Below are 12,565 nucleotides of genomic sequence, written 5' to 3'. Positions count from 1 at the left end.
TGCTTAGTACATACTTAATATACATATATGGTTCAGTCCTTTGCTAAAATGTCTATTGTAAACGCCCAAAAATCATCGATAGTAGCACTCCGAAAAACTAAAATGTTTGATCTCTTAATAAAGTTGCGTTAATAGTATTTTTCAGGACTATATATCACGCTATTATAAAACCTAAGGGATTTTTAGCCACTATCTGACAAAAGTACCAAAACACTGAACAGTTAAAAAAAAACTTTAAAATTGTTCACATTAACAAATAATTATTAGTTTTTATACTTGTCAAACAAATTTTTTACTGAAACCTTGGCATGAGAAAAAGGGAAATATGACATTATAATTCAAGGTTTATATATTATTCATTACACATGCCAGTATACCATTATCAAAGAAAATACTGTTTTAGCCCTAAAAATACCATAAACGCCGCTAATCGATATGAGAAGTCCCCCGGGCCTATCGATAGTGTGGGCGAACAAAAATCGATGTTTATCTGACACTATCGATATTTCCACTTTTCACTTTTTTGTTATTGTGCTGTGCTGCCGAACCTTGCAAAGATCTGTGAAAAAGCCACGCGCTGCCGTCGCCGCCAAAAAAGAAGAAAAGCAGAGTCGGTGAACCAAAGAAAAGAAACCGCTGCGATAAACGGGAAAACCGAAAATTTAACGCTTTTATTTAAGCATTTTCCCCGATTCGCTAGTGTCTGTGTATGCGTGTGCGTGCGTGAGCGTCAGCCTGCGTGAGTGTGTGTGTGTTTTTTTTTCCTCTTTTGGTGTGTGCCTTTTTTTTGTACACTTCTGTGGAGACGCGCTCTTTTTTGTGGTAGACGGGCGGAAAAGAAGAAAAACCAAAGAGAGAGCTACCATACAAGAAAAAAATAAAAAGCAGGCAAAATCCCAATGTGAAAAGTTTCTTAATTAAGCAGTACAAGATGTACATTTGTGTGTACAAAATGGAAACATAGAAAAAGGAGCAGCGGCAGCAGCAACAACAACAAGTAACGAAAAACGGCAAAAATTTTTGTTTGCCTCTCTCTCTCTCTTTTGCTGCCTGTGTCGTGTGTGTGTGTGTGTGTGCGCGTCGCATATCGACGTCCCTCTCCACCAACAACAACAACAAAGAGAAAAAAAGGAATAAAGTGAAACATGTTTTTCTGTGGCAGCAACAACAACAGAGGCAGCTGCAACAACAACTCCGAAAATGTTTGGAATAATGTCTAACGAAAACAACAACACAACAAATCCGAAAGCCTGGAAATAAAAACAAACGGTGAAAATTTAATGTAAGTAAGCCTTTTTTATGCTTCTGTTTTTCTATTTGGTTAGGTTGAAAAAAGAGAGAAGAGAGTCAAAATTAAGCGTCGAGCTTAACAGTGTGCTGTTAAGCGCTAACAGTGTTGCTGTTAGGCGCCCAAAGGCAAGCTAATTGGACTTGCCGGCATTTTAAAGTCCAAATAGATTTTGGGTAATGAATCCTTTAGCTTAATGGTTTTTAATTTGAGTCAAGCTATACATAAGGTATCAATTTATTAATTTCGCAATTAAAGGTCCTTTCAACAATTTAATTATATATTTTACTACCTTATTTTCGGTCAAAATTAAAGTAGGTTTTTGAATTATTTATTAGAAAAGAGCCTGTTACCACAAACGAAAAGAGTTTGCCGGCATTTTAAATTTGTACCGTATTTATTGTATTTAAAGAATGCCTTTAAAATGTATTTGTTTGTAAATTAGTAGTTAATTAATTAAATGGTCATATAAGATATCCAGTTGGTATAACAATATAAATATAAATTTTTAAGTTTTTTAAACAAATGATACGTTTTATTCGTTTATTATAGGGCTTCGAAATTGTGCTGGAGTTTTTTAATTTTAAATAAGTTTTTTGTCTTTTGCCCGTTATTTTAATTACTTAATTCAATATGCTTAAAGTGTTCATTGACGATTTAAAAATTATAAGTCAATTTATTCTAATTCCATGGATTTGCTCTCTTTTTCGCTCTCTTTCTCGCTGCGAAATGCGCGCGCCCTCTATCTCTCTTTTTCCCTCTTCTTTCTCTCTCTTCCGTTTCGAGTTTCAAAAAGCGACGCCAAAATAGCAATAAAAACAACAACGACGCAACAGCGGTGCAAAAGATGGCAACCCTGCCGTCATTGCACTTTTAACACCCAACCGCCCACCTTTTTCATCAAAAATACAAACGAACAGAAAAAAAAAACCCAAACAGCTGGACGCGTCGCATTGGCAGATGTTTTATTTTTCGGTTTTTACCGGAAAGAAATGGGTTTTCCACGCTCCTACTTCCATTTTTTTCTTTTCCTCTTTGCGATCGTGATTCGTTGATTTTTGGCCTTGCACTCGTTTTCTTTTGCTTGTGCCATTTGCCCAACAACAACATTTCCTCCATTGTTATTGTTTATTTCTCAAGAATTACGGCACTGCAAGACGAATTTGTTGGTAAACATAATCAAGCAGGTACAGTGGTAACTCGAAATGAATAACCTCAATAGTTTTTGATTTACAGCTTTAAACAATAGTACAGTGCACGCTAGACGGGCGTTCACTGTTACCATAGGCAAAAGAAAATATACAAATTTAAAAAATGGAAAAGGCAAATATGGCATCTCAAACAAAAAAATGTAGAATGCAATCGCGATCAGTCCTTGAATGTAGTAGCAAACCTGATGTAATCTAAAAGCATTTTAGGTATAGATTACACTATCTTTTGTAAAAATAGAAAATGTAATCTGTAACCATTATAAAAATAGAACGTGTACCTTGGAACCTCTATCAAAATATAGAATGCATTTAAACGGGAATGTAATCCTCTGTGATCCTTAAAATATGGAATCAATTGAAAGACAATGATTTTACTGGAATTTTCTCTTTAAATGTAAAGTACAAAACAGTAGATAATGCATAAAAATAATAGTGCTGTAGATCGGGGGAGATATCCTTAAATCCTTCTTAATGTGTGTCTAAAAATCTCTTCTGAGGATGGCTTTTATTATAGAAAGTAATTGTCAAGCAATGGATTTAAATGAAGAAGGAAAATTAATCTCCAAAGGCAGACTATGTATATTCCAAAATATGATTTCGAAACTTTAAGTAAATACAAAATACAATCTATAGTCGTACAATAAACAATCTGTATCAAAATATAGAGTAATGGTAATCCTTGTATTTGGATTGTCCTTGCCCCCGAATCCCCCGCTTTCGGATCTTGTCCCGTCGCTGCCGAAGTTGTTGCCTGCGGCGCTGCCTGTAGAGATCCAGGAGGGCGTTGCAGGTGCCCCTCTCGGAGGAGACGCCGCATCCACCCGGCCTCTGAGGGGGCGGAGGAGCAGACGGTGGAGGTGGACCAACGCCTCCCAGGGGCATGCAATTGTTGGCAGAAGCCTTTTGTTTGGCTTCCACAGCGGCGGAAGCGGCTCGACAGGCCGCCTCCCTCACCTGCTCGTATTCCAACCTGGCCTGCGCCACCTGGCGGGCCAATCGATCACCACGCGCCTTGGCCGCCGTCAACATTTGGGTTTTTTCATCCAGGTCATCGTTGGTCTGCTCGATCAGGCCTTCTATGTCCGTCAAAGTTGCCTTGGTGTGCTCCACCAAGATCCTGACAGAAATATTACGGAAAAGATCGATATCAATTCGATTTTAAGACGGTCGATATTCGTATCGGTATTTTTACAATATATAAATGCTATATAATTAATGATAGTTTACCGACAATATGTGGAAACAAATTAATTATTTAAAATATTTTACGGTATTGTCCATATGATTAAATATCAAAGTCCGATTATCGAAATCATGATAACTTCGTGTTTTGAAATGATACATTTATGTAAATATTAAAAAAATTAAATTATTGGAATTTGTCTGATATTTTAACATTAGGAACGATATTTGGGAAACATTTAAAATATCGATATTTGTAAGGATAAAATACTTTGGATATGATAATATACATAGGTAGGAAAAATACCTGAAAGAGGCGGCTTGAGCCTCAGCCGCCTTGGCCGCGGCACAAGCGCAATCCACATCCGCTTCACTGGAGTCCAGGGATGAGCTCACCTGTGCCACAACCGCCTCGGACTCCCGGATTTCCCTTGCGTAGTTATCCACAATATTTTGTTTACCTTCCAAAACGGCATCGGCGGCCCGAGCGGCGGCCATCGCCTTGTCGGCCAATTGCATTTTCACCTGGCGCGATGCATTCTGGGCGGCCGCCGCCTGAGCATCGTTGGCGGCCTTGGCCACCTGGGCGGCATTCTGAGCTATGTGGGTGGCCTTCATCCTAGTCATGCTCATCTCGATTTCATTAGCGTCGCAGTTATCCTTATCCCGATGACTGTCGCACGATGGACTGGTCTGGTAGGGCGATCCATGGCCATGTGGGGGTTCCATTGTAACCGAAGCGCCGCCCTCCGGATCGCAGTTAGCCTCCTCGGGTGACATGTCATCGCTGGGGTTGTCCAGGTAGGAGTCGAATCCATACAAGGGCAGGTCAAAGCTCATCGAACGGGCACTGCTTATCCGGAGGATCATCGTTAGTACGGTATACGCTAGAATCGGCTTCATTTTGGGATATACATTTCGAGGGATTTGACTCAGGCTGCTGGGTAGTCGATAAAAACAAGTCAGTTTAAATGAATCTTAGGTTTATATAAATAATTATTTCTGAGGGTTTAGAGAATTATCAGTAGTAGAAATAACTTGATTTTAGAAGCTCAGACTGCTGTGAACCCATAAAACTTACAATATAAAACGGTTATTAGCTTAAAATAACCCTAATAAAAGTCATTATATTAAAATCAAATTAAGTAATCAATTTCGGAATACCACCTTTTAAAAACCCATCTAAAAGTATTTTAGCTTATATTAGTTTGAAAATGGTTAATAACATTTCTTTATTGCTTTCATTGTTTCTTTATGTGAAATTCATCACAATGAAGTTTCTTCAAGCGTCTGGTTTCCCTTTAATGAATTTTTAATTAAGTTGAAAATAAAGAGGTTGCTCATATTTTCCCTCTTATCGCTTTCTCCACTTTCTATTTTTCCTGCAGGATTAATGGGTGCCACAGCGATGGGTAATTAACACCTTAGTTAGTAGCTTTCACACCTTTCTCCCCCTTCTTGCGGGTTAAATGCGTATCAAGAATATTTCATTCGTCCCCAATTGCGGCGCAATTGCGAAGCCGACGCAGTCGACTAACTAACTAACTAGCAAAGTAACTAACTAACACGTGTGCCGACCAGAGAGAGAGAGTGACAAGGGGGAAGAAAGGGGAGAAAGTGGGCGGCCAAACTGTCACTTAATCAAAACAAACCAGATGCCATACACGTGCTGCCCCGCGAGCGAGAGAGAAGGCATTTGTTTTGGTTATTATTATTTTTCTCTCTAATCAGTGCAGCAAAACAAATAAAAATATGGAAAACAGAGACCATAAATGCAGTTAACTAAAGGTGGGGAAAACCAGCAGGCAAAATTACGCCAACTCATCGCAACGATCTGTGGATACAGTAAATATTGGTAAATATCGTTGTAATAGGTTTGCACTTGACTTGATTTGGATTATCAAATAGTGCTTAATATCGGCTTTGTCGCTCCGCAATTTCCATTGCTTTTCTCAGCAGACATACATATAAAAGACTGAATGTGTACATATTTATTCTTCACATTAACATTTATTGTTTTCTAAGAAAGATATATATTCTTTGTGAAAGAATTTCCTAAGAAAATTTTAATAGCTTTTTAATCTTCATAGACATTTATGTGTGTCATATTTTAAAAAAAGTCCTAAAATGAATATCAAAATAAATAAGTAATAAGATCAAAAAATATAAATTTATTTTTACTTAAATCAATATTACCATTATTATGTAAACATAAAATATTTAATGTACAATGTATTTACAATTTTAAAGAATTTTTAAAAAGTTGTAAAATATTTCTTAAAATTACAGCATGTAAAGCTTGTTTAATTATTGCAGTTTTGTATGTCTTTTCTTATTTAATTCTTGTATTTAAATATATATTTTTGTATAAAAATATTAGAAAATAAAGATGTGTTATCTCTGATGATAATTATGTTTACATATGTAATATGTTTAAAAATATAAAAATTGTTATAGAGGGGATATTTATTTAATTAAAATTCATTCCGGTTATTCCTCTCCTTTGTTATTTAGTATAGTAATTGTAGCTTCTTCTTATTCTTTTTCTTCCTGTATATTTGTATTATTGTTGTTGCCTGCAGTCTGCTTGTGAAATTGAAAATTTCAATGCCACTGTCAAAGCTGCGACGTCATCCGTCATCAATGAATGCGCAGTTTTGAATTACCATACAAAACACACAGCTGCACTCAAAGAAATTGAGAATGATACCAAGAGTTGTATAAGAAATATGCATGGGCATATTAAAAATGAATAAAACTATAAATATCGTCCAATAGTTTATAAACATAGACAGATTACTCATATAATTTCAATGTTGCCCAATTAACATCTAAATATTTTATGGTTTCCTTAGTATTTTTTGTAAATGAAATATTTGTTTTTCAGTTAATTTAATTGTTTCTTATTATTAAAAATATATTCTGTATTTTTTGGTAAGCACCATCTGCGTTTTACGTCCAAAACAAACCGATTGCAAAAAACTATCATGTTAATGTATGAAATTAATTAATAATGATTATTAAATTATACATTGCCCACAATTAAAAATAACTTAAATTAATAAACATGAAAGGTTCTAGTATATGCCGCTTATTCTTTTGTATTTTGCCACTTGTTGGTGTTGATATTTTTTATTTGCACATTTTTGCGCTATTGCGTATTGAGCAAAAATCAACTTTATTAACTGACCTTGTGTGTGGCCATGTGCCTCAGTGTATGTGGGAGTGTGTGTGTTTGTGGGAGGGAGACGGGAACAAAGCTCTGCGACTGCGCCGCTCACTTCAGTTCACTTTATTTTTATTTCTGTCCATTTCGCTTCAGTTTCGGCAAAGGCAAAATCGGTCATTGAACTTTGAACCAAGCTGAGGTAAAAAAAATAATAAAAACAAAAAACACCAGAAACAACAGCAACAGCAGAATAAATAAAATAAACTTTGCCAGCCAGCGGCATTTAAATTCTTCGCTCTCCTCTCTTCTCCGCTTTCGATTCTTCTCTATCGCCCTTTCTCCTTCTCTACTACGCACTTAGCCGGGGTGCAAGCGGGATGGAGGACAGGGTTATGGGGACTACGGGGAGTGCAAAGAAAGAAAGCATAAGTTCTTCGCCTTTCTTTGCACGATCTTCCATTGAAAAATCGCTGTCAAAGCGCAAAAACCGTTTTTTTTTTGTCGTTAATTTTTTTTTATTTCAGTTGTACCTATATTTAAGATCCAAAAAAAATTAATTAATGTATCGCTATTTTTTATTTATCAGAAATAATTGAGCTCTCCGGCCCAAAAGTCTCTAAAATATGTCAAATGTATCTTTGATTTTTTGTGTAAAAATCTATATTTTTTGTTTATGTTTATTATAGGTTTTATTTTTTAATTTTTTTTTTGTAAATAAATAAAAGTTATAGAACTCGGAAGTGATATACTTGAACAATGAAAGGTAATACTTGGTATAAATAGATAAGTTTGAGAAAAGTTTAGTCACCAAACTCAATTGTCAATAAAAAACTTTTTTTTGAAGAAGTAACGGGTAACGTTCAAGTCATGGAATTTCTTCCGTATTTGTTTCCTCTTCCACAGTTCAAGTTTCTTCAGTTGTTTTTGTTTTTTGACTAATCAGCGATACTAATGAGTACAAAAGAAGCGAATAACGCCTACAAGGTATTTTTAGTAGTCACCTAGAAAACTGGAGCACGCACATAGCCAAATATATACACTAGGTACTAGTGTGAGTACGTAATATTAATGAAAACTATTTTTTTTCGGGCGTCGCCACATGTTGCGCAAAAATAAAACGAAAAAAGAACAGAGGAAGACGCTGTTGCAGAAATATGATTTATTTCACTTATTAGTTTAGTAACAGCATTTAATGTGCACGCAAATTGAATTAAACAAAACGAGCGCAAATGGAAAAAGTCACACGAACGATTTGGGTCACCACATGCCGTCTTCTTTTTCTGCGGTGGGTGGATGTAGTGGGTGGGGTGCGGAGAAAGGAGAAAGAAAGAAGAAAGAGAGCACGAGCACCGAAGCAACCACATATACATACATATGTTCACTATCCGTTTGTATAATGGGCACAATCTGACAGACAGACAAACTGATTCTGACGTCAAACGGCCGCCGCTGATCATAAAGTTGTATTTTTTTATGCCCCAGATACATATAGTGGATAATCGCTAAGTTGGCCACAATATCGGTATTCCCCACTTGAAACTTGTTACTCCGAGGAGGAATTTAAAGATTTCGACAGGAAAATTATAATTTCATAATGCAATCACAACCAAACCCTCAAAAAACAAGAGCCTAATCTCTATTGATTAACAATTGATTATTTTCTGCGGTATATTATTACTTTTTAAAAGAAAATATAGGATTAATAACTAAGGTGTTAGAATGATCTATAAAAATGTTAGCTGAAATTATTTCATAAAGTTTTTGCGACTATAATCCCCTGACAAATATTAAGGACTGTTTTATAAAATTCATTTGCGAATGATCACTGTATCTATAGGAATATTTATGTGGAATTTTCAGTATTTTTCCCAGAGTTGCGGGAGTAGAGACTCGATCTCGGACATATTTGTAGACCACCCAATCACAGGATAGGATTACCAGATGCTCCAACAAAAAAAAAACCGAAAACATTAGCTCGCGTTTCTTTCAGTGCGCTTTATTTTGTTTTTTTTTTTCGTGTGGGGGGTGCGTGGGTATGTGTCGTTATTGTAGCTATTTATTGTTTCTTTTTGTCGATTCCGTGTTGGCCCCAAAAATAAATGATGAAACATGCAAAAAACTGTGGCTGCTGCCTACGCTAAAAATAATTGCAAAAAATAAATAAATAACACTCTCCCCGGACATTGCAGAAAAGTGTGAAAAGTCAAATGAACTGATAAGCGGTCGGCGGTCGAGTCGATCAGTTGACAACAACGGGTTAACACTCGTTAGCCGCATGATCTGCAAAGATCCGCGCTCTGGGAATTACTTGTTTATTAGTCACAAACTGCAGAGAGGAGTGACGCATTTATTCGTTTTTATACATTTCTGATTCACGGCAGGAGAATCATTCACAGGCTGCAGTTTTCTTTTTTTCTGTTGATTTAGGAACTGGTTTCCTTCTGTTTTGCCGGTAAATTGTGTGAATAATTTTCTACAGAAATACAAAGAAACAACAACACACTAACATACACGCCTCTACAGTGGCGGTTGGAAAACTTGTTTTATAAATTTTGCATATTTTTACAAATAACTAACGGACTTATTTCCCTGCGATCCAGATAAAATAAATGTATTTAAAATATTAACATTGTTAAAATCATTTAATTCATATTTAAGTTTTATTCTGACCCAAATGTTGTAAATTCTCGCTTTCTTATGATCCCAAACTCCTTAATACAATTTTGCAAGACAAATTTTGTGTTTTTCATTAATAAACTGAAAACTGGTAATCACATCCCAAATTTAAACTTAAATTCAAGTATTCCCATTTTAGCTGTACAATTATTGAAATATGTGACCACTATAGTTGTGACCATAGCTGCACTTTTGTCCTTTTTTGTGTTATCCCTTTTTTGCCGAGAGGCAGAGCCAAAAATTGAAAGAGGGGTGGCATCCCTGGTTGACTGCTGGTCAATTCCATTTGCTTGGCAACAAAATCGCGGAATGCCGACATGTGCCTCAGAGAAGCAACAACAAAAAGCAGGCGGCGCAGCTCTAAACGTTAATAAACGCCACTTTCACCGCAACAACAACAGTAATGTGCTTTTTGTTTAGCTAATTAAAATATTTGCTCACGTATATTGTGAGTTGTAGGGGTTAATCAGCATTTGTAATTAAAATGCACACAAATTTTTCGCCTTGACAACAGAGTCGAAAAAGAGTAATCGAAATCGAAATCGAACTTGAAACAGCTGTCACTCGGTGTGCATGTGTGTGTGTGAGTGCAATGTCAGAGGTGGGCGCGTGTGTATGTATTAGAGGCGGCGCCCCGGCAGCAAAAAAAAAACGATAAAAAACGCCAAGCCACACGTTGAACTTGCGCGCTCTCTCGCTCGCACACAGACGCATGCTTTTTGCGTCGCGTGTCGTTCGTTCACCTGCCAAAGAGAGAGAGAGAGAGAGCGGCAGAAGAGAGATAAACCGTTAACAGTGAGTTAACAGAGGCAGGGAGCGCGAGATTGTTATTATTTATTATTTTTATTTGCGCCGTACGTTTCAACCTTTTCCGGCTCTCCAATATTTGTATATTATCTATTAATAATTATAATTCAATTAGTTAATTAAACAAACGTGTTCTTCTCTTCTTCCAGCAAGCAACAACAACAACATCATCAGCAGCAGCAAGCAGTACAGTTTTGTAAACAAAGCGTTTCGACAATTATTGAATATTATTAAATGTAAATGTAAATGTAAAAATAAAGCGAATAATAAAAGTGCTGAGATATGATTAAGCAAAATGTTGAGAAAAGCGGCAACCAAAAATTACCATAAAATTAAAACAACATTAACTTGAGGAAATCGATAAGGAATAGCAAAGAAATCGATATTAATCCACCAAAAAACGCAGTAGAAAGCCAGATCGGGCTTTCTTCTCAAATTTCCCTCGTACGTGTGTGTGCGTTCGCGTGTGTGTGTGTGTTTTGTTTTCATTAGAGCACACACACACGCTCCCGTTGTGTGGGAGTGTGTGCAATTACAATGCTAAACGGTAAATAAACGGAAAGAGCAATAACAACAACAACAGGAGAAGGAGTAATACACATACCGACGTGTTTTTGTTTTGTTTGTTTCATAAATGTTTGACAATTACACTGCAAAAAATAAAAATAAACGGCAAAGCAAATCCAACAAAAGACTAAAAACTTGTGTTCATAATTTTAAAATAAACAAAACAAAACAAACAACAAAAAGTATTCGACCCATAAAAATATATACGGAAATATATATATTAACCAACAACACATGCAAATTTATATATTAACTGGTACTCACGAAAAAGATGCAACAACAACGACACAAAGGATAACGAAAAGAATAAAAAAATACACAAACAACTATTTATTTATTGAAAACAAAATCACAAACAACCAAAATCGGACAAAAACAAAATTTCAATCTATCCAAATAGCATGAACAAATAACGCAATATATATATATATACACATACACCGATATATATATTTATATATATATATATATATATAAACACAAGTATATATATGTCAAGTACATATAGAGTAAAATATAGGAATAAACAAATCAAAGTAACGATTCATTTATCAGCGCAAAACCAACAAACATCAGCCCCATGTATAGATTAGAGGATACGAATAGCGGCGGCGTTATGGATAAGAATAAACAGAAACGTAAGTATTCTCCGATTCCACTTGTAAAAACTCAAGATCGTATTGCTCGATCCCATTCAAATACTGCCGATTATTTCATCATCCTTGCTGGGTCTTCAAGTTAAATTTCAAAAAGTTTGCTATGACTCTGCTGCAAATTAAAAGACCTTTGTACTTTACCAACTGTTAAAAAATTCAGAATTTATATTTTAAGTTTTGTAGTTTCCTTACTGTTTACGAAAATATTTCAAGTTTAAGATCATTTCTATAATTTGTTCAAAAACCTTCTCAGTCTTTTTGAAAACATTACTAAGACTTCCAAACATTTTCCGGAAATGTTATTAAGAACATGCCTTTTATATCTCATTCCTTTCCCTGTAACTCAGGGTTATAAATCAATTTAAAGTTATAACATCGTGTAAATATGTTGGCTTGACTTCCCAAGAAAAAGGGTGTTGGTTGATGAAACAATTTGACAACGTTAACGATAGCGTATTATTTACTTTTCAAATAAGTAAGTACAATTGACTATTACTAGTTGCAATTGTAGTGCAACGGCTAAAATTTCTTTGGAAATAATATTTATACCCGTGGAATTGGGCGATATCAGGTGGAATTTTAAGGGGGAGGACAGGAGTACTTAAGCAGCAAATTCTGGCTGTATTCTTCCTACCTTTTCCGGCTTTTCTACCCGCTGGAAATGCAACAATCTCACTCCATTCATCCAACAAATATTGTGTCAACTGTTTGCTTATCACTCTACTGTCTCCGTCTGTATTTGCCTCAATCCGTACTATTTCGAAAACCCGTGACTCTGTGTGGGACTTCCCCATGTTGCGTCAAATTTGTGGGGTTACGGGGACCGAGAATTTTGTATCTGATTAGCTTGGTCTGTTCATAAACTTTTCAAGTGGGCTGCCACAAGTAACTGCAATTCATGACATTACCTTTGCCAATAGGTCGTGACTCACTTGCTCCGCATTCCATCGTCATAGTCATTGTCCCCCTCCCAAATGTAATTATCGATGGAGGTGGTTTATAATGCCTC

General features: G+C 35.9%; 2 protein-coding genes across 2 annotated transcripts in view; one reads left to right on the top strand and one right to left on the bottom strand.

Moving 5' to 3' along the window:
- The first annotated feature begins 512 nt into the window (after window positions 1-512).
- Window positions 513-12,565, top strand: part of LOC108046444 (serine/threonine-protein kinase minibrain) — a 27,923-nt gene continuing 15,870 nt past the window's right edge. The window contains exons 1-2 of the mRNA XM_017126112.2: window positions 513-1,282; window positions 10,483-11,538. Of these exons, the coding sequence (XP_016981601.1) occupies window positions 11,481-11,538 (58 nt within the window). The 5' untranslated portion in view covers window positions 513-1,282; window positions 10,483-11,480. The remainder of the gene's footprint in view (window positions 1,283-10,482; window positions 11,539-12,565) is intronic.
- On the bottom strand, window positions 3,036-4,657 carry LOC108046446 (translation initiation factor IF-2). The gene is made up of 2 exons (XM_017126115.2): window positions 3,989-4,657; window positions 3,036-3,616 (listed from the first exon to the last, which is right to left on the bottom strand). The coding sequence occupies exons 1-2, from the start codon at window positions 4,582-4,584 to the stop codon at window positions 3,154-3,156; spliced, it is 1,059 nt and encodes a 352-aa protein (XP_016981604.1). The 5' UTR covers window positions 4,585-4,657; the 3' UTR covers window positions 3,036-3,153.

The sequence above is a fragment of the Drosophila rhopaloa genome, unplaced genomic scaffold, assembly GCF_018152115.1.
Source record: "Drosophila rhopaloa isolate 14029-0021.01 unplaced genomic scaffold, ASM1815211v1 contig_3, whole genome shotgun sequence".
NCBI lineage: Eukaryota > Metazoa > Arthropoda > Insecta > Diptera > Drosophilidae > Drosophila > Drosophila rhopaloa.
This window is presented reverse-complemented; position numbering and strand designations above follow the sequence as displayed.

Bases quoted from the DNA above. Each gene is read 5' to 3' on its own strand.
- LOC108046446 (XM_017126115.2), bottom strand. From the start codon at position 4,584: ATGAAGCCGATTCTAGCGTATACCGTACTAACGATGATCCTCCGGATA. The intron at 3,617-3,988 runs GTATTTTTCCTA...TATTTCTGTCAG, and splicing joins GCTCAAGCCGCCTCTTTCAG to GATCTTGGTGGAGCACACCA.